Source organism: Micromys minutus (assembly GCF_963924665.1).
Source record: "Micromys minutus genome assembly, chromosome: 2".
Lineage (NCBI taxonomy): Eukaryota > Metazoa > Chordata > Mammalia > Rodentia > Muridae > Micromys > Micromys minutus.
The window spans coordinates 50,668,334-50,689,829 of NC_137971.1; the positions used below are offsets into that span (position 1 = coordinate 50,668,334).

Below are 21,496 nucleotides of genomic sequence, written 5' to 3' on the forward strand. Positions count from 1 at the left end.
AGCTGCCATTGTAGGTGCTGAATTGAACCCCAGTCCTCTAGAACAGTTGCCAGTGCTCCTAACGGATGAGCCATCTCTCCAGCTCATGGTTTGGTTTAATTTTGTGTGTGATTGTGGGAGTGTGACCCAGAGCCCCACCCCAGCCCTGTGGGAGTAAAGTAGACAAAGAAGATCAACCCCTGCTCCTCACTGTGCTCCTGAACATGTGATGGACAGTGAAGAGAGTGGCTGCCACCAGTGACTTACAGGACCAGAGTTCTGAAATGTAGCCTTTTAAATCTACCGGACGTGCTAAGTAGGTATGTCAGGGAAACCAGAGGGCAGACCTGTGAACTCTGTCCTAGATTCTGTGTTAATTAATGGCAAATATAGCTAAATACAAGATGGCACACACTTTAATGCCAGGACTTTACAGGGGGGTAGGTGGGTGGGGGTATTGCAGAGACAGGTGGATATTTGTTAGTTCAAGACCAGCCTCATCTATATAGTGAGTTTCAAGCCAGCCAGATTTGTGTAGAGTAAGAGACCCTATCTTTAAAAAAAAAAAAAAAAAAAAAAAAAAAAGAGGTTTTTAAAAAAAAAAAAAATTTAAGCTCCTGTAGCCAAGCAGTGGTCGTATATGCCTTTAATCCTAGCCTGGTTCCAGGGCTACATAGAAAAACCTTAAAATGAATGTGGAATTGAATCCCAGTGTTGGAAAAAAACTTAATTTAGAAGCTACTTGCAGTAGAACTAAAACCAGGTCCTCTACCAACAAATAGCTCTTGGTCACAGAGCCATCTTTCCTGCCCCCCTTAGAAGTTTTTTGTTGTTGGTAGTGGTGGTTTTGTAGTTTGTTGTTGTTATTTATTTCTTTGTTTGTTTTGAGAAAAGGTATCATATAATATAACACAAGCTGGCCTCAAACTCCTAATCTTACTGCTCCCAAGTGCTTGCTTACTGATCTTACACTTCCCAAGTTTCAGGTATGCACCATACCCTACTCATAAGAGATTTTTTTAAATGGAGATTTAAGTGTGTGTGAAACATTGCAATTACAATTGTGTTTATTTTGGTTTTTGAGACAGGGTAACTGTAGCCCTGGCTGTCCTGGAACTCTCAGAGACTGCCTGCCTGTCTCCTGGGTGCTGTGGTCAAATGCATGAGACACCATGGGCTGGGTATTTGAAAAAAAGAAAGCTAGTAGACATTTTCTTACTGATAAAATAACCCAAACCTGTTTGATCAGCAAGTCGTGTTGTGTGTAGTATTTTAATAAGTAACAACTTTCAGATTCTGGAATTTTCTACTGTGTTATAAGGTACTGATTTGTAAAACATTAATGGCTATTAAATGCCACACTGTCTACTAATTGGAGAGTTTTGTTTACAACTGTTGTTGTAAAAGGCTTGTTATTTCTGTTTAATGTTTTCACACTATAAACCTTTTACTTCCAGCCTAATTTTTTTCATTGTGTTAATACACATTAGCTCTGCCCAAGTTTGTTAGGGTTACAATTAGACAGAATTTCTTTTCATTTTCCAAAATCCTAATGGAGATAATTAAAACACAGATGAAGACATTACCTTCTTTGGCTACCTGAAGAAAGTCTGACAGTAACGAGAGCTAACGCTCTCACCTTATCTCATTCTTATCTCAAACTCACCAAAGAATGAACTAGGCAGTGTTCTGTTTACCCTTAAAACTTCACAAAACACTGTCCACCACAGATAGTTATAAAATCATTATTAGGAAGCATGGGTGTCTGTTTGTGCACGTGTATCAGGCTTTTGGTTTTTTTCAAGACAGGGTTTCTCTATGTAACTGGCTGTCCTGGAACTCTGTAGACCAGACTGGTTTTAAACTTTGATCTACCTCCCAAGTGCTGGTATTAAAGGCTGTGCTACCACATCTGGCATAGGAGAGACTTTAATAAGGAGCTGGGGCTGTAGTTCAGTTGATTGAGTTCTTATTTGGCATATATGAAGCCCTTGGGGAGGTAGAGGTAAGAGAATCAGGAGTTGGGGAATATTCTGAGCTACATAAGTTTGAGGCCAGCTTGGAACACTTTGAGAGATAGAGATAGGTAGATATTTGCAGTCGGCCAGGTAGTCATGATGCTCATAAGAAAACCTACTAGCATTCAGACAGCAAGACTTCTAGCCTAACCTCATAGTTTTGCCTTAGATTGTTCTATACCCAGTTCAAAACTATTGGAGTGCTCAGAGTTCAGGGGAAACAGGAGAGAACAGGGCACAGGAAACTGGCAAGTTCATGTTCTACCAAAGCACACAGTGTTCTCACGTTATTCTAGTAGTTACATATTTTGTGATTATCATTTCTTTCTTGTGGTTTCTTTTTCTTTTTATAGAATATATAATCAATACCATTATTTTATTTGTTTATTGATTTTGTGTATTTTGGTGTTTTCTTCCGTTAGCTCCATAAAGAACAGGGTTTTTCTGTTTCATTTACTACATTAAATCCAGTTTCTGACATGGTGTCTGGCATGTGATAGACATAATTAATTTACTTTGTTGACACTCTTCATCTGTGAGTCTTCTGAATCATCTGAAATTCCATGTCTATAAAATGGTAGGCTATGCTTTCTTTGAGAGGTCAGTTTTGCTTGCCTCAGAGTTCCATTCCTGTTGGGAAAGCTTCAGCATTTTAACCCAGGAACTTGGGTTCATTTACCTTCCACCTTTTTCTTTTTTTATAATTTTTATTTTTTATGTATATTAGTGATTTGACTGCAGACTGTGGTTGCTGTGAATTGAACCCTGGTCCTCTAGAACAGACAGTGCTCTTGACAACTGAACCATCTTTCCAGCCCCCCTTACACCCTCTTTATGCTGAGGATCTCAGATATGTAGTGATGGGTATACACACAGTTTACATCTATAATATCATTTTTTTCTGTCAGTTTTATAACCAGACTTACTTCTACGTCCACCCCACCCCCATTTATAAAAGGGTTCCTACTGCCTAGGTTGTAGCTTTACTGTTATGTTTCTTTTTTAAAAGATTTATTTTATGTATATAAGTACACTGTAGCTGTCTTCAGACACCAGAAGAGGGCATCAGATCTCATTATGATGGTTGTGAGCCACCCTGTGGTTGCTGGAAACTGAACTCAGGACCTCTGGAAGAGCAGTCAGTGCTCTTAACCTCTGAGCCATTTCTCCAGCCAGCAGCTTTAATGTTTTAAAGCTCAGATCCTGTGATGTAAAATTTTAGTGATGTCCAGAATAAAACACCTTTCGTTTTTGTTTTTGGAGACAGGGTCTCTCTACATAGTCATGGATGTCCTGGAACTCACTATGTAAACGGGGGTAGCATCTGACTAACAGAGATCCTCCTGCCTCTGGTACCCCCAATCCCACCCAGTGCACTAAAAGCATGCACTACCACTCCTGGCTAATGAGGCACTGATTCTTTATATGGCATTTGGAAACATCCTATAATATATGATCTTGTTTATTGTACTAAAATATTTGACTCTTATTTTAATTTTTAATGATTTGCATGGTGTCATAAATTTTCTTTTGTCTGCTATAACTGGAAGAAAAGCGAGCCTAGGCTATGTGTAGAGAATTTTTTCTTTTATGTCTTCCCCAGTTACCCATTCATGCTCAAGACATTGTTGTCTTAAGCCTATGTGGGCTTCACCTGACCCAAGTGTACCTTCTTCTAGGGTCTGCTTTGTTCCAGCTCCAGAGATGTAGCAGTGTGTGGAAAAGACAGCGCCTTCTCTCGTGTGTGGGAAAGACTCTTGGGACAGTTATTTTCATCCTGTCTTATATTAGAAAGATAATATAGTAAATGTATGGATGCTTCGAAATTACTAAGCAGTAAGACTTAGTACATCACTCCTGTTTTTAAATGAACTCTGATGTTCTAACCTAAAGAAACCAACTCATACCATTCAGTATTTTTTTAAAGGAAAAAAGATTTATTTTAGATTATGAGTTCAGAATATTCACTAGGTTAGGAAGCAAAGAACAAGGTGCTGGTGCCCAACTGGCACCTCATTTCTTGTTTATTTTGTCTGAGGCCCTAGACTAGGCATGGGGTGATGCCATCTACATTCAGCTACATTCTTTGAAGCATTGTCATAGGCAGTGATTGCGGTAACAATGGAGAAGAACTGCTGCAAGTCAGGTCCACCCTGGTCAGCTTATGCCCAGATGTCTCACTGTGACACTGTACACCTGGCCAGCTGCAAGGCTGTGCCCATCTCCATCATGCTCATAGCCTTAACAGGTCTGACACTGCTCAGAAGTCAAGTCCTGAGCCACCTCTGAAGCTCAAGGAGACTCTTACTGATGCACCATATGGTTGGGTTACAATGGCCAGGTAGATGGGAGATTCCATAGCAGACTTAGCTTTCCAACACTCTAAAACATCAGGCAATTTGCATCCCTTTGTTGAATAATGGAATGGAATGTTTTTAGTCTGATTTTCAGATGCAAGAAAGATCTGCTAACTTTCTAAATCAAGAACAACTTGAGTCGAGCTGCTTACTTTTCCTTCTCAGATTGTGAGGGCTGTGACAAGGGATCTGAAGAGCCAGTATGTCCTGAATTGTTCGGTTTACAAAAGAAGGCATAGCAGCATGTCATAACAGCAAGCTGTTTAGTATAGATTACATTGCTCCTATTGAATAACTACACCCCAAAAAGAAAAAACTCCCCAAACCTCCCAGAACCATCACCCCTTTATTATGCAGGGAGGAAAAAGCAAACTAATTAAAAGATATTTGTCCTAAAAAATGTGTCATTTGCAATTTGTAGCATGATACTGGCTTTTGTTTCATTATTGGCAGTTTTATTATTGCATGTTTTGTAGGATAATTATTGATCTTTGGTTTGTTATGTGTGTATGCATTTGTTTTTATATATGCTGTATGTGTATGTGTAGGTGTGCTTGTATGTGTGATTTTTTTTTTTAATTTAAAAATAAAAAGCATGCTGCTTGGCCTGACTAGCTAATGTGTGTACTTGCACCTGGTAAATGATCTTTTTCCTTTCAAATTCTAACCATAGCGGGATTGAGCTCTCTTTGCTCTGATGAGCCACCGTCAAAAATTATGGCTTCCTCCTTTCTTTCATCTTCTGAAATATATAACCCTGACCCTACAACACCACTTGGAAGCGAAACATTAGGCAGCCAGCTTGTTCTAGCTAAAGAAGGAAAAGACCCCTTGATTCTTCCAGATGAAAAAAAGCTGGACTCACCTCAGGGGACCAACAAGGACAGAGTAGCCGCTCCATTTTCTCTTGCAGCTGGCATTCCTTGCAGCCACCCTTCTATTCCAGACAGTTTCCCAGAGCAACCTGCTTTTCTGTCAAAGGAAACTGGTCCAACAGAAGAGTGCATAGTTAAAGACCAAGAACCCAACAACCCAAACAAGGTTCCAAGTGGAGAGGACAGAAGTGCACTGGATCTTGGACAGTCTAAGACAGAACACATTTGTATGTATTCCTTGTCCCCATCTGAACTTTCATTAGCCAGTGTAGAAAAAGATTCTCCTGAGTCACCATTTGAAGTAATTATTGACAAAGCAACATTTGACAGAGAATTTAAAGATTTGTATAAGGAAAGCACAAATGATTTGGGTGGCTGTACAACTCACAGTGACAGAGAATCCCCTGCAGACTTGTTGGAAATGAATGACAAAGTGTTTCCACTGAGAACTAAAGAGGCAGGGCGTTACCCGTCCTCTGCACTACTCAGTAGACAGTTCTCACACACTACAGCAGCACTGGAAGAAGTGTCTAGATGTGTGAATGATATGCATAACTTTACTAATGAAATACTGACTTGGGACTTAGATCCCCAAGCAAAACAACAGGCTGATAAATCATCTTGCACCAAAGAAAGTACAGGACTAGACAGGAGTGAACATCGATCAGAAATTCCAGTTATAAATCTTAAAACAAACCCTCAACAGAAAATGCCTGTATGTTCTTTTAATGGGAGCACTCCCATTACCAAATCCACAGGTGACTGGACAGAAGCATTTACAGAAGGAAAACCTGTAATAAGAGGCTACCTCAGTTCCACAAAAGAAGCTGGTGGCAAAGGTGTACCAGACAGTTCTCAACCTTATTCAGTTCTGCCTGGCTCTGTGCCTGAGAAATGGGTCTCAGGCTCTGGAGCAGCCACAGTGGAAGTGACTTTACCTGACCTAAGGGGTGCCTGGCCTAACTCTGTGCTGGGGGAAGTCACAGAGGTTGATAGTTCTGGGGAATCTGATGACACGGTAATAGAGGACATCACAGAAAATCCCTCAGTCTTGCCAGAAAAAACTGACTCCCTTCCAGTTGCTGGGGCAAAAACAAGTGAAAGGGAAAACAAAGAGACTACCAGTTGTGAAACAGTGAGGAGTGAAATGTGTGAAAACTCTGAGCAGCAGCAGGCCCAGGCAGAAACTCCTACTCAGAGGAGTCTGGAAGGTGAGATGTCTTCACAAGTACCTAATGCCCTGAATGAAGTCACACCTGAAAAGCTTGCTATGACTAACAACTCCAAAGTTTGCTCAGCAGCACCTCCAAATGTTCTTAGTGAGACAGGATTCTCACTAACTGTGCCAGCTTCTGCCAAGTTGGAATCTTTGCTTGAAAAATACGTTGAAGATAAAGATGGCTCCTCCTCAGAGGACTTGATGGCTGCCCTCACAGGAGCTGAGGAGAAGGGGATAGTGAATAAAGAGGAAGGTGATGTTTTGGAAGCAGTGTTAGAGAAGATAGCAGACTTTAAAAACACTTTGCCTGTGGAACTCTTGCATGAAAGTGAGCTAAGTGGTTCTGAAACCAAATATATTAAAATCAAATACAGTGAACACAGCAGAGAAACAAATGGAGGTGCCCCCATGTCTCCTGACTTAGAACAGGAGCATCTCACCATCAGAGCCATTAAAGAATTAGGGGAAAGGCAAGCTAAGCAGGTGCAGGCTGAAGGGATGTCTCCTGGAGGAAAACTCAAGCAAGCCTTTGATTCACAGTCTGGGCCACAGAGTTCATCTGACATCCTAGAACACACAGATGTCAAAACTGGATCTGATGTTGGGATTCCCAAAATGCCTACTATCATCAAAGACACTAGAGTAGATTCTGTTTCCAGCCTTACCAAGACTGAAATTGTTAACAAGCATGTTCTAGCAAGACTTCTCAGTGATTTCCCAGGTAACCATTTACAACAGAAATTCTGCATGTGGCTAATGCTGCTGTGACTATCAGATTATCACTTTTTCACTCTGGTTTATGCCCTATAAGAAAAGGTAGATTTCACACACACACACACACACACACACACACATACACACACGTACATGATCCTTAACTTGGTTTCTCTATATCTGTATTTCCTAAAGCCACAGACTTTGGGAACTAGCCTCCTGAGTTTTTAATGTTTCTGTTCTGTTTTGAGGTCCTTCTTTCTTTATAAGTGGCCTGAGTTATGGCTATTGCCTTTAAGAATATCACCATATTCATATTTACCAATTTGTGATTTTGCTACTGTTGAGACAAGGTTACCCCAGCTGGAACTCACTATGTAGTCCAGGCTATTGTTGAGCTTATAGTACTCCTGCTTCAGCCCCTCAAGTGCTGAGGTTACAGGCCCAGTCTGTGTTCTTATTTTAAATCTCCACGATAGTGAACATTGATAGGCACTTGGTTTTGTTTTTTTTTTTTTTTTTTTTTAAATAGGGAACTTGTAAATTTTAATTAGTTATCAAAAATAAAAGAATTCCTTCAGGGAAACTCAGTAAATGTAACTTTTAATTAATTTGCTGTATTCCACAGAGGGTTTATGCTTTGAAAGTAGGTGACCATTATTACAGTGCTCTTTTGGAGTAATATTTATGAGAAACTCATTCATTCTTATACTTCTGACCTGCTAAACAGTCTTAGGACAACCGGACATTTAACAATACCAGAAGCTCTTGTGTCATTTGCATTTGAAATGATATCTTTCCTAGCAGAGGCTTGCAGTAAAATGTTTTAAATGCTCTTTATCTTGCAAAGCATGTTAGTTTTTATTGTTCTAAGAGACACCATGACCAGGGCAACTTATAAAAGAAAGCATTCAAAAAGGGCTTGCTTAGCTTGGTGGTCATGGAGCATTTCCTTAATTCCAGCAATTGGAAGGCAGAGACAGGTGGATCTCTGAGCCTGGTCTACAGAGGGAGTTCTAGAACAGCTAAGGCTACACAAAAATCCTGCCTCAAAAAAAACAGGTGGTGGGGGAGGCTTGCTTACAGTTCTGAAACTCCATGACTCCATGACCATCATGGTTGGGATCATAGCAGGCAGGCAGGCAGGCATAGCTCTGGAGCACTAACTGCAAGCTTACATTTGGTGCACAATTTGGAAACAGCCAACTGGCATGGGCTTTTGAAATTTCAAAGCCCATCCCCAGTGACACACCTCCCCCAATAGTACCTATTAGTCTTTACCAAAACAGTTCCACCAACTAGGGACTAAGCATTCAAATGTATTATGAACCTATGCAAGCCCTTCTCATTCAAACCATCACAATTTAAGGGGTAAGAAAAGATACTTAAAGCTCTACATTCAACTAGCATTGAAATGGATCACTACTTTTGATCAGTACCTCTTGGATTCCTGGGTTGCAGTGCATTGCAACCATTTTGAGTCATGAAAGATATAGAAATTAGGGCATAAAGCCTCCTGTCTAGTTGTGGCACTTTCAGATTTCAGTGTGACCTTAGACAACAAGCCTAACTGGTTAATCATCTCCCTTTGGTAATGGGATAATGGAAGTTATTTTACCATGTTTTAATAGTGTTGTTATAAGAACTGTGTAAGTAGTAATTATTAGTAATTTCCAGCTAAACTATTTCATCTAGAATGAGAAATGAAAAGAGCTATAGAAGTTAAGGATATTTCTCACTGACCAAATTCTGTTATTGGAAATATTTTTAGATGGTAGTTAGTGTAGATTGACATATAGTTAGAAGCTTAAAGGTTATTCTTTACACATGGCAGCTTACATCTGTCTGTAACTCTAGGTGCAGGGGATCCAGTGTCCTTTTCTGGCTTCCTGAGACACTGCACACATACTACACTTACATACATGCAGGTAAAATACTCATACACATAAAATTACTATTTTTAAAAGGTTATTCTTTACAAATTGCAAGATTAAAAACTTTAGCAGTTATTTTATGACCAAATCTTTAAAGATGTAAAACATTTTGGTAAAATATATCAACTTGTTTTCACAGTATGTACATATGACATGTACATACACATAAGTAGAAATCCTTAGATAAAAAATTTTTAAATAAAAATAAAAATCACTGGTCTGAAGAGGTGGTCCCATGCTTAAAATCACTTGACTACTCTTCCAGAGGTCCTGAGTTCAATTCACAGGAGCCACATGGTGGCTAGACATCTGCACTCACTTAGCACACATACAGACAAGCAGACACCCACATGTACATATGAAATAAACACAGTCATTTGTTTGCATGTGTGAGAGTGTTGACTCAGGGTCTGTGTAGCCCTGGCTATTCTGAAACTCTCAAACTCAGAGAAATCCATCTTCCTCTGCCTCCCAAGAGCTGGGATTAAATGAATATCCAGCTAAATAATTTTTTAATTCATATTCTACAGAGAACTATAACCATAAATACATTAAGCTGTAAAACTTGTTAGTTATGGTATCTAGAATGGAGCCCAAAACTAACTTTTTCAAAACCAGAAAAATATAATTCAGTTTGGAAAGGGGAAAATCTCTATAAACTAAATTCATATATTAGAATTAAATCAAAGCCAGCTTAGTCTATATATGAGTTCCAGGATGGCCATTTACATAGTGACACCCTGGAGAGGAGGTTGGGGGAGAAAGCAGCTATTATAGTCACTCAAAAAGTGAAGGAAAAATGCTTGTAGTGAATGAAAATAAAGAGACTCTCAGCCTAAAAATATAAACAGAAATTGCCTAGAGAAAACCCTAGAACCATATAACATCTGAAATTTGAAACTCACTAAGTGACCATAATAACAAAATGGGAAAAGGGAATCTGTGAATTTGATGAATAGGGAATTACCCAACCTGAAGAACAAGAGAGGAAGAAAAATTACCTTCAAAACTTCAGGAATCTTTGGAATAATCAAAAGATTGTATAATCAGCATCCCGCAGTAGACTAGAGAAGAGCTTTTTGAAGTTAAAATGATCACAGGCTTCCTAGTCAATGAAATACACATACTGACTGGCTAAAGCTCATCATCAGTAGGATAAGTCCACAGATGGCCTTGGAGCTGTGTTAGAGCTCTTGAGATCACTCCCAGGCTGAGTGATTGGTTAGGACTCAGTGGATTCAGAAACTGATAACACTACTGTTTGGAGCTGATTGCAGCAAAGGGTCACATGCAGGAAGATACCAGGCAAGCTTTCAGCTGTCAACACACTCAATGCAGGGAAGTATCAGATTCTTTCACAACTATGATGACAAAACACAGAGCTGTCATCCAGAGCTGCTTGTTAAGTTCTTGGTATCCAGGATGACAAGCAGTGTCCTTTTAACTGCTACATGACTACTCGGACTCCAGCATCACCAAGCCAAAGTAGGCATTTACCATAGTACTGGGCTATACTTAATCTGATCATTATAAAATAGCATAGCCCTGAGGTCTCAGGCATGTAAAATGTAAAATGTAAAATGTAAAAAAAAAAAAAAACATCAAATAACCCAAGGGGGGGATATTTTATCCTCTGTTGCCTCCACCTCCAAAGTGCTGGGATATGCCATCGTTTTTAGCTTTAACCCAGATTTCTATATTAAATAATAGAAGACTAAAAACCAAGGTGCTGGAGAATTGGCTTAGCAATTAAGAGCCCTAGTTCTTTCAGAGGATGTTCTCTCCTGGCCTCTGGGCATTACATATATGCAGTACAAATGCTTACACATAGGCAAATGCTCTTCTACATAGAATAAAAAAAAATGTATCTTTAATAGACATAAAATAAGGAGAATTTGTTATAGATGACCTAGACTACAAGAAATGCTAAGTGAACTTCTCCAGATTAGAGAAAAATGACATCAGTCCCATCAAGCACTAAAGGCAATAGGATCAAGACTTCAAGGTAAAGGGCTGGAGAGATGATGGCCCAGTGGTTAAGAGCACTGTCTGCTCTTCCAGGGGTCCTGAGTTCAAATCCCAGCAACCACATGGTGGCTCACAACCATCTGTAATGGGATCTGATACCCTCTTCTGGTGTGTCTGAAGATAGACAGTGTACTAATATAAATAAAATCTTTATAATTCAAGGTAAAGACTCAGGCTGGCAAGACAGCTCAGTGGGTACAGGCACTTGTTGCCAAGCCTGACACCTGGCATTCAGTTCCCCCAGCATCTGTGAGGTAGGAGAGAGCCAATTTCCACAAGTTATCCTCTGACTTTTATGCATGACAGTGAGCTCAATCCCACCCTGGGCTATATAATGAAACCCTATTTTTAAAAAACAAAACAGTGAACTTAGGATGGCTCTTAAACTAAGAACACTTGAGTCCCACTATCCATGTCAGGCAGATCATAACAGCCTGTAAATCCAACTCCACAGGGATCCAACTCTGGCCTCCACAGGTAACTTGTACTCACATGGAGCACATACAACACACACATAGGAAATACACTTAAAAATAACTCCTTAAAAAGTTCAAAAGGAATCCATCCTAGATAATTTATTTTAAAAAAATCACTAGCACTAATCAATGAATGTAACAAAATTTAGGAAGACATACTGGCTAATGTTCAAAACATAAGTAATGGAAAACATGAGGCTCTGGGTTTAGTCCCCAGAATGACAATAAAAGTACTCAAGAGCTGGAGAGATGAGTCTGCAATCACCTGTGCTTGCACCTCCAGGAGGTCCAGTGCTCTTTTTACTTTCCATGGGGAAATGGATACACACATAATTTGAAAAATAAAATATCTTAAATTCAATTTATTGTTGTACACTAGTAGCAAATAATTTTTTAAAGATTTGTTTGTTTATTTTATGTATATGAGTATACTGTAGCTGTCTTCAGACACACCAGAACAGGGATTCAGATCCCATTATAGATGGTTGTAAGCCATATCATGTGGTTGCTGAAAATTGAACTCAGGACCTCTGGAAGTGCAGTCAGTGCTTTTAACCGCTGAGCCATCTCTCCAGCCCCACAAATAATTTTTAAAACTATGAAGCAGGATAGAGAGTTGCAAGTCAGGTAAGGTGGTACATGCCTGGAGTCCTAACACTTGGGAAGCTAAAAGGGGAAGATCTTGAATTGAGAGTAGCCTGAGCAACGGAGAACCTGCAGCCTTGTCTCCTGCCCCCTGTCTCCTCTCGTCTCCCCTCAGTACATGATACAATTTCATTTAAAAATCACAATTAACCAAAAAGGGGACTGGGGAGTACTCCAGCTCGGTGGCTTAGAGTACTTTTTGCAGAAAACCAAGGTTTGATTCCCAGCATCCACATTTTTTTTTTTAATTAACAAACATGTATAAGACATGCTATAAACTACAGCTCACTGCAGGGGAAAATGAAGAAAGAACTAAGAGGAAATAGATGTTCTATCTGGGTTTGGAAGACTGGCAATTATTACCATGTCAGTGCTGACCAGAATATAGATTCAATACAATGTAGTCAAAGTACTAGGATTTTTCTGCCACAAAAAAATTGAGAGTCCAAATGGAATTCTGCGGAAATACAAAGAACCTAACAAACCCAAAGCAGTATTGGATAAGAACATAAAAGACTTGGAATATTCACTTCAAGACATTGTAAAAACCCTAGTAATAAAGTCATGTAGAGCATAGGGAGTATTACCATTAGTTCAGTGATTTAAACTATTATATTTATATATAATTTATTATTATCCTGTAGACCAGGGGTCCATATGTGGGTCTGCTGATCTTCTATGCAAGGCTTGCTAGACTGAATGAAATAAGGTCTGATTCTAACATTGGCATGTGTGTGGTCCAGAGTTGCAACCTCATCTGAAGCTCAGGAGCTTGGTACCAACTTCTTTGGTTGCTCACAGAATTTAAGTCATGGAGGTTGTGTAATTAGATCCCCAGTTTCGGTGGTGGGGGTTGGTGGTAAAAGATGGTTACAGATGGTTGGAGACGTGGGTTAGTGGTTAAGAGCATGCACTGTTCTTGCAGAGACCCAAGTTCAGTCCCAGCCACCTACATTGGGTGAATCACAAGCACCTGTAACTCTGTTTCATCAGCCACTTGGACTAATGTGTACATATCCACATCAAGACACAAATACACGTAATTTTTTAAAATCTTTAAAAAAAATATTTAGAACTAGGCTTGGTGGCACATGTCTTTAATCCCAGCACTTAGGAAGCACAGATCCACAGAGGTAAGTGGATCTCTGAGTTTGGAGCTAGCCTGGTTTACATAGTGAGATCCTGTCTCAAAAACAAACTGAAAACCTTTATGTGTGTCTGTGGTTTGTGCACATGAGTGCAGGTACCTCATGTAAGGCTGAGAGGGGATCGGAACCTCTGGAGCTAGAGTTACAGGCTTGTGAGCCACTGGATGTGTAGATGTTGGGTACAATTCTTTCACCCATCCTCATGTTTCCAGAAATAGAACTCAGACTCAAAATATATTTACAAATACCTTAGCCATATACTTAGACTCTTCCCTGACTAGATTCATAATTTAAATAACCCAGTTATTTTAGCCTACATTCTGCCACGAGGTTAATTACCTGTGCTCAGGTACCATGTAGCCACCTCACATCTTCACAGGTAGATCTCCCTGAATCTCCCAGAATCCTTTCTCTGGATGTCCCACCTTCTATTCCTACCTAATTCAAGGCCATCAGATTTATTATTGATGGGTGCTACATCCATACAGACATAAGATATCTTCTCTACAGGATGTAGGTGCTGGGAACTGAACTCTGTAAGATCAGTATTCCTAATGGCTAAGCTGTCTCTCTCACCCTAGATCACAACTCTTACTAGCTGTCAACTGTGAAAAAAAGAGTGGTGGCCAAGTTTAGTTTCTGGAGCTGTCCTCAGGTTTTAGCCTCTCCTCATCATTGGTTCTCCTCATAATTGAGAACAGGTGAACATCCTATACAGGACGCATAAACCAAGGGGCAAGTCTTAGACAATGTCTTCAGCTGTTGCCCATCATTTCTAACATCACATAGTGTACAAGTTAATTGAAAATCGGTCAGTAAACATAAAACATTTTTTAAAAAATCTTACAAAGCCAGGGTGGTGGCTAAGGTTAGATAAGAGGACTTGCCAAGGTTCAGCCCAGACTGAGTAATGAGACTATGGCAATGGAAGAGAAGAAAAAGGTATGTGCATCGTATGGGACTAGGCAAGGAGTTCTTAGGTTGTTGGTTGCACTAATCTCAATTTAATTAGACTTTATCAAAAGTAATTTTTTTTAATTTTTGAGTAATGAAAAACATCACTAATAAGCCACTGCCTTAAGAAAGTTCTTGTCAAAGTGTGTATCTATTCAACTATCAGAAATTGGACCAAACAGAATTATGATACTTCCCTTCAGAGGGTAGTTTTTGGCTGTCCCACTTTGTGCTCCCAGCTGGTTGCAGGTGCACACCCACCCAGGAGCTAGCTAGGAACCACAGATGAAAGACATACACACATTAGCTCATTTTTAAACTGCCTTTTTGGGTCTGTGGCTGGGTTCTTCAAAGCCTTCTACGGGTAGCATGCCCCTTACCTTTACTCCTAGTGCAACATCTCTAAATCTGCCCTCAACTTAATTGCCCAGTTACTGTCTGTGAAGCTGACCAAGATAAATTTCAGGCTGCCCTTCGTGGGCCTCTTCCCTTTCTTTTCCTCCTACATTTTGGAAGATCTCCCCTATAGCTAGCTCTGAGTCTGTTCCCCTTCTCTCCTAGCCTGCGTGAACCTGGAAGCCCGCCTCTTTCTTTCCACTCAGCCATTGGCCACTGGCATCTTTACTGATAGATCAAAATCCAATTGTGGTCAAAGACCGTTAGTAAACACAGATTTCCAATTAAATCAAAGCATCAGAACCACTCCTCTACACTTCCCAAAAGAACTTCACACAAATGATTGTAATACAATGTAAATCTGCCTCATACTGAATCTCATGCAGTTTAAGTAGTCACCACTATCTATGCATTTTAGTGGCTCAAACTAAATACAGTTCCCAGTGAAGGTGGGGTGACAGTGAGAGTCTCATGGACTGTGGCTGAGTCTAGAAGAAAGCTGGGCAGATTCTTGTAACAATACCCATTTGTCCTGTGACCTAACAACTCCACTATAGAGAAATAGAAAAGCCTTCACAAATGTGTGTGTGTGTGTGTGTGTGTGTGTGTGTGCGCAGTTTTACTAATAATGTCCTGAAGTTGAAAACAGAATAAACATTCCTTGACATAGCTATGTTTGTGTATAGATTGCAGGAGAACTTGTGAGAAGCCGTTTTCTCATTCTACTTTGTGGATCCCAGGGATCAAATAATCTTATCTGCTGTGCCATCTCTCCAGCTGGATATAGCTGGGTTTTGTTGTTGTTGTTGTTTTGTTTTTGTGTTTGTTTTTGGTACTTGCATCAATATAAATCTCAGAAATTATGCTCAGTGAGGAAAGCGATATAAAATAATTTGTACTGTGTCAGTTACATCTGTGCAACTATAGAACATCTATATGATTGTAGAACAAAAGACCTGGGACAAACAGACAGCAGTGGGTGTTCTAGGAGTTACTGACTTTTAGGTTAATCAGCTTTCTACTATAGCAGATGCCTGAAGTAGCTTGGGAAAGGATTGTCCGGCTCACAGTTGGCTGTGTTGTTCTTGGGCCTTTAGCATCACCCATTAGAAGGGCAAATGTGCTGAAGCAAAACTGTCAGCCTTATGGCCAAAACATAAAAGAAGAAACTGTCTCAAAGTCCCCTCAACACCCCATGATCTAAGACCTCCACTAAACAACCTCCTTCCCAACTGCCTCTCTGGGGATCAGTCTTTAACTGAATGGGCCTTTAGGAATGGGTATGAGGGATCAAAATACAAACTCTAGAATGAGAAAGGTGCACTAGGGAACCTTCAGGAGTGTGGTCTTTTCTACACTTTGATTGAAATTGAACAGATGTACATATTGTACATATACCCAGCAACTATATTATGTAGTTTGCTGTAAATTTTACATCTAAAGAAAACCATGAAAAGAGTATTTGATTTTAGTCCTGGTTCTCAAGCTGAAGTAGATGTCCTAATAATCATTGTTTATACTGACATGCTCGTTTAAAAACTGGAGTGAACAGAAGGATACAATGAAACATTAATAGATAACAGTGATGGTTGTACATCAATATGCATGTGCTTTTATTGGAGGTTGGGGAAAGTTGTTCAAAGCAGGAAGGGTTTCTTTTTGTAGCCTCAACTGTCCCAGAACTCACTCTGTGGACAGGCTGGCCTCAAACTCACAGAGAACTCTGCCTCTGGAGTGCTGGGATTAAAAGTATGTATGTGCCACCCCACCTGCTGATGTGCATGTAATTAAATGCTACTGAACTACTCTTAAAAAATAGCCCATGTTGTTTTATGATATATGTATTTGAGCACATTGTTTTTGATTTGTTATTTTGTATGTATGAGTGTTTTGCCTGCGTGTATGTGTGTGTACCATGTGCATGCCTGGTGTACCTTGAAGTTAGAATTGGGCATTGGGGAACTGAAGTTAACAGACAGTTGTGAACTGCCATATGGGTTCTGGGGATTGATCCTCAGTCCTCTGCCAGAACAAGTGCTTTTAACAGTTGAGCCAACTCCAGCCTATTAGTACTTCGTTTTTAATGTAGAAGCTGGGCCTTTAGCATTTAGGAGGATGAGACAGAAGTACCACATGAGCTTGAGGCCAGCCTTTGAGACAAGTGAGCCCCTGTCTCAAAAACAATCAAACAAAATAATATAGGTGTGTAGCTCCCTGTTATGAGTACTCACTCATGGGACCCTCAATTTCTATCCCCAGCATTGCCTGAGGGAAGGCCAGAGACTAGGAATAAAATCTAGGTTGATGATTCTGTGTTTGGTTAGTCTGAAATGATTTTCAGCTGTGCTATGCTTGGGGTAATAAAACAGGGAAGTATCTGTTCATTACCCAGATGCCCACTGTCTTAGTTGAAGTTACTATTGTTGTGATGAAACACCATGACTAGAGCAATTTGGCAGGGAAAAGGTTTATTTGGCTTACACTTCCACAACACTGTTCGTCACTGGAGGAAGTCAGGACAGGAACTCAAACAAGGCAGGAACCTGGAGCAGCTGCAGAGACCATGGAGGGGTGCTGCTTACAGCTTGCTCCCCTCAACCTGCTCTCTCTTAGAAACCAGAACCTCTAGCCCAGGGCTTTCCCTGACTCAATGAACTGGGTCCTCTCTTACCAGTCACTAAATAAGAAAATGCCCCAAGGCTTGGCCACAGCCCTGTTGAGGCTCCCTTCTCTCTGATGACTGTAGCTTGTGTCAAGTTGACTTAAAAATAGCCAGTATACCCACTTTTTTCATAGGAGAGTTACTGCTAGAAAAATAAGGACTTTAAAAGTCAGGGATATGTGTGTCAACCTAATAGGTGGTTTTGCTTTCAATTTTTGTCTCAGATAAAGAATCTGTGTCACATTTTTAATACTGTAAAGTCTAAAACCATGTTATTTGCCTGAGTCAACTAACAGAGAAAGACAGCCAAGCTGACTACCATTTAAATTTGAGGCTGGCTTAGGTGTCCCACACTGGCAGAGGATGGAAGAGGGTAAGAGCAGGAGGGTTGGATATTCTAGGCAGTCCTGTTGGTAGAGTACTAGCCTCACATAGGAATCTCGGGGTTTGAACCCTGACACTGCTTAATAAGCACATTCTGACATGATGTCACATGTCAGAATCTCAGCACTTGGAGGCTGCAGGATCAGAAATTCAAGGTTCTGCTAGCTTTGAGTTTGAGGCCAGCCTTGGCTTTATGAGAACCTTTCTTTAAAATGTTTGTGTGTTTAGATTTGTTAGCAGTAACTAGTGTTTGAGTTAGCATGGTCCAGTGGCTCTGTTCTGTATGCTCTTTTCTTCTTTGTTGAGACAGACTCTCACACTGTAGCCCAGACTGACCTTAAATTCCTGCTCATTCTTCTGCCTCAGCCTTCCAAGGGATTGCAGGTATAATTGTGTACCGGAACAGGATTTCAGGTGTATTCTACCACACCCATCTTCTATACTGTTTTTCTTTTTTATAATTTTTTTTTTCATTTATGTGAGTACACTGTCGCTGTCTTCAGACATACCAGAAGAGGGCATCAGATCACATTGAAGATGGTTGTAAGCCACAATGTGGTTGCTGGGAATGGAACTCAGGACCTCTGGAAGAGTAGTCAGTGATCTTAACCACTGAGCCATCTTTCCAGCCCCTTCTATACTGTTTCTTAATTAGCAAATTCAGTAGTCTGATATGTATAAACACACACCCATATTTAGTAGGGGAAAGAAAAAACAAGTCTTTATGTCTTTACCCATTTAATATCTAGCTGCATTCTTAAATAAGAGTTTCAAAACCACCTTGCTACACAGCTTGGGGAGGGCTAGTCTCACACTATTGTATGTGCTTTACAAATTGGAAATTGAGGGTAAAGACAATGGGAGGTTTTAATGGTTGAAAAATAATTTATTTTTTACAAGTCAAGTGAGCGTTGGTTTGAAAGAGGTCCCTACAAATTTCTTTGGCCTGCTGCCAGCCTCTTCTGTGGACAAAGCATGTTTGACAGTGAGAGCTGTCCCCGACAGTGACCTGTGCTGAGTTAATGGTAAATCTCTGCTTAAGACTTAAGAAATTTCAGCATTTACAAATTTGGGGTCTAAATTTATAAATACCTAATATCTTTTTTAACTTAAAAGGTGGTTTAATTTAATGAAAACAGTGCAATTTTTTTAAATGATGAAAATGTAACCCAGTGGGGAAATGCCTTCATCATTTTCTTTTAGTGAAAAAAAAAATTTTTTTTGAAACTGAACCATCCCCTTCACCTTTTATTTACTTTAGCACTGCTGGCGATGGAACTTGGGGCCTTAGCATGCTTAGCAAGGAAGTCTTTTTACCCATTGCTACAAAACAGATCTTGGTCAGAAAATCTAGAGTTAACTATAAGAAAGGAAGTTAAAATTGGAAAAAGCAGAGAAGAGCTTACCCTGTCAGTGTGCATTCCTCTTTATTAATGAGCAGTTTTCCCTTTTATGGTCAAAAAGCCTGTCTTTAGCCAATCAGGTAGCAAAAGACTGTGATCCTAGCACCCAGGAAGCTGAGAAAGGTCATTAATTGGTGACTAGCCTATGCTACAAACGGAAAACTCTAAACAAACCAGCCAGTCAGCCTGAGTTTCCCCACTTAAATTTTATTAGATGTATTGAATATTAGCAGATTAAAACAAAAGACATATGCAAAGAAAACAAAACCTTGTGTAGATCTTGAATTGTTCTTTAAAAATAAATTAAAATTGGAGTTTTGTCAATTTCATTCCTTCCTTTTTCAGAATAATAATTTTCTACCCTTAAGAATGCTTGGGAGAAACTCCACATAGTGGGAAGGCAGAGGCAGGTAGATCTCTGAATACCAGTACAGCCAGGACTACACAAAGAACCCTGCTTGGGAGAGTAGGTTAAATTATGTTGACTCTTGGTGATTTATGAGCTTAAAATCAAACTGAACTCTTTGACTAAATTTGGTAATAAAGCAAATACATTAATAAAGGAGTCAGCAAATGCTGCTCCTGACTGCATTTGCAAACTGGCAGCTTCCTTTGCGAGTGCCACTAGGCTCCCCCTTTTGGTATATTATGGGTACTGCAGCTGGCGTCCCTAATCTCGCTAGCAAGGCGTAGAAAACCTTTGTTTTCAATAAAAATTAAGTGGGGGCCTCGGACCAGGCCTGGGCTCCTGGAGTTGCTCCCTAGAGCCACCGCGCTGTGCTCGAGCGCGCGGCTCCTTTAGGCCACTGCAGTAACGGCCACCTTGGCGGAGCTCTCCGGGGCGGACAGATGCAGCTGCTGGTGCCTGGGCAGCATGCGATGGGTAACTGTTGCTGGACGCAGTGCTTCGGGCTGCTCCGCAAGGAAGGGGGCCTGATGCAGACAGGAGGAAGCAGCGCAGGAATCAAGTATTTTAGAGAGTGCCAGCAAGGTGAGCATTTAAACAGAGTTTGTGGACCTACTTTCCAGCTTTCCAGCGTCATTTACTTTGATGACTTCTTTAAAATCTGCTGTCTACTACTAAGCACAGTTAACTTGAGAAGACCCTAAGAAATCTAAAGAGGGAGAGAAAGAGGGAATGATTTCTTTACACACCTATCACAAGTGCATATCCTAATGTGATGTTAACACATTCTGAACAGAGATTCTATTAAAAAAAGCTATTGTATATGTTATAGTGATATTAAAAATAATATATAATTATATACTTAGATACTTTTATATGCTACTGTATTGACTTTATATTGGTTTCTTGAAGGCTTTTCTATTTTAAAATTCTATTTTAAAATTTACAAGAAATGATCTTTGAAAGATTTTACACAAAAAATGTAGATGTGGATGATTGAAGAAACCATAAATGATAGTAATACAGGTATTTAAAAGTAAATAAAATCCTTTTTGGTATGAAAGATTTTATTGGTTCTGTTACTCTTTGATTTAATGTCATGGAACTAGTATATATCATTTGTGGCAAGTAGCTTTTTCTGGAATTTATGAAGCAATATACAGGGCAGAGGAATACCATTAAGATGGCTCAGGACCTGAGTTCACAGCCAGAACCTTTATGGTTTAAGGAAAACCCTGTTATCATGTCAGACTGGCGATCCAAACACTCAACAGAGATCACAATGAGCAAGGCAAGGATTTTTAGTAATGGCCAGGCCACCTGCTCTCCTTGAAATCAAAAGTGAGCAAGTGACCCCCAGCCACAGTGGGGAGACTCTTTTATAGGTATTTCATGACTTTTGCAAGAAAGCAAAGTTTAACAGAAGTGGAACTTCTGGAACTTTCTGGACATTGTTACATTCATTATGGCCTGCCAGTTTCAGAAAAACCTTGCTTTTCAAGTCAGGTTGACCTGGTTCTCAGGAGTTAGTTGTGGTCTATTGGTTTGAAAAACAGTCTGCACAATAGGAACATAGATCTCATTTTACCTGAGAAATAAAAATACCAAGACTTTGGATACATGTCAGAAAGCTGAACGGTAGAGAGAATAGAAGCCCTGTTATTATTTAACCCATATTAAATCAGTACTGAAGGTAGAAATGAGAGAATCAGCTTCTAATAAGCACAAACCAACCCTTGAAAGTGTTTGGTAGCATACACAGACACAAATTCACACTCATACATGCAGCACACACATTAAGTAAGTAAGTAAGTAAATAAATAAATAAAATGTTTTTTAAAAAGCAGGAATATAAAATGTTCCCCCCCCCCATTGTTCCCTGGATTTGGCTGAGGATT

The 21,496-nt window shown here is 39.9% G+C and overlaps 1 protein-coding gene across 6 annotated transcripts in view; it reads left to right on the plus strand.

The window, feature by feature from the left end:
* The window catches only part of RTN3 (reticulon 3), a 53,796-nt gene that overhangs the window by 18,939 nt on the left and 13,361 nt on the right, over positions 1-21,496 (plus strand). For 2 of the 6 annotated variants that reach the window (XM_080912188.1, XM_080912189.1), the window contains one exon: positions 5,028-7,169. The exons of 3 other annotated variants lie outside the window; for them this stretch is intronic. In XM_080912188.1, coding sequence (XP_080768314.1) covers positions 5,028-7,169 — 2,142 coding nt within the window. The remainder of the gene's footprint in view (positions 1-5,027; positions 7,170-21,496) is intronic. One more of the 6 variants, XM_080912190.1, reaches the window with a different exon arrangement.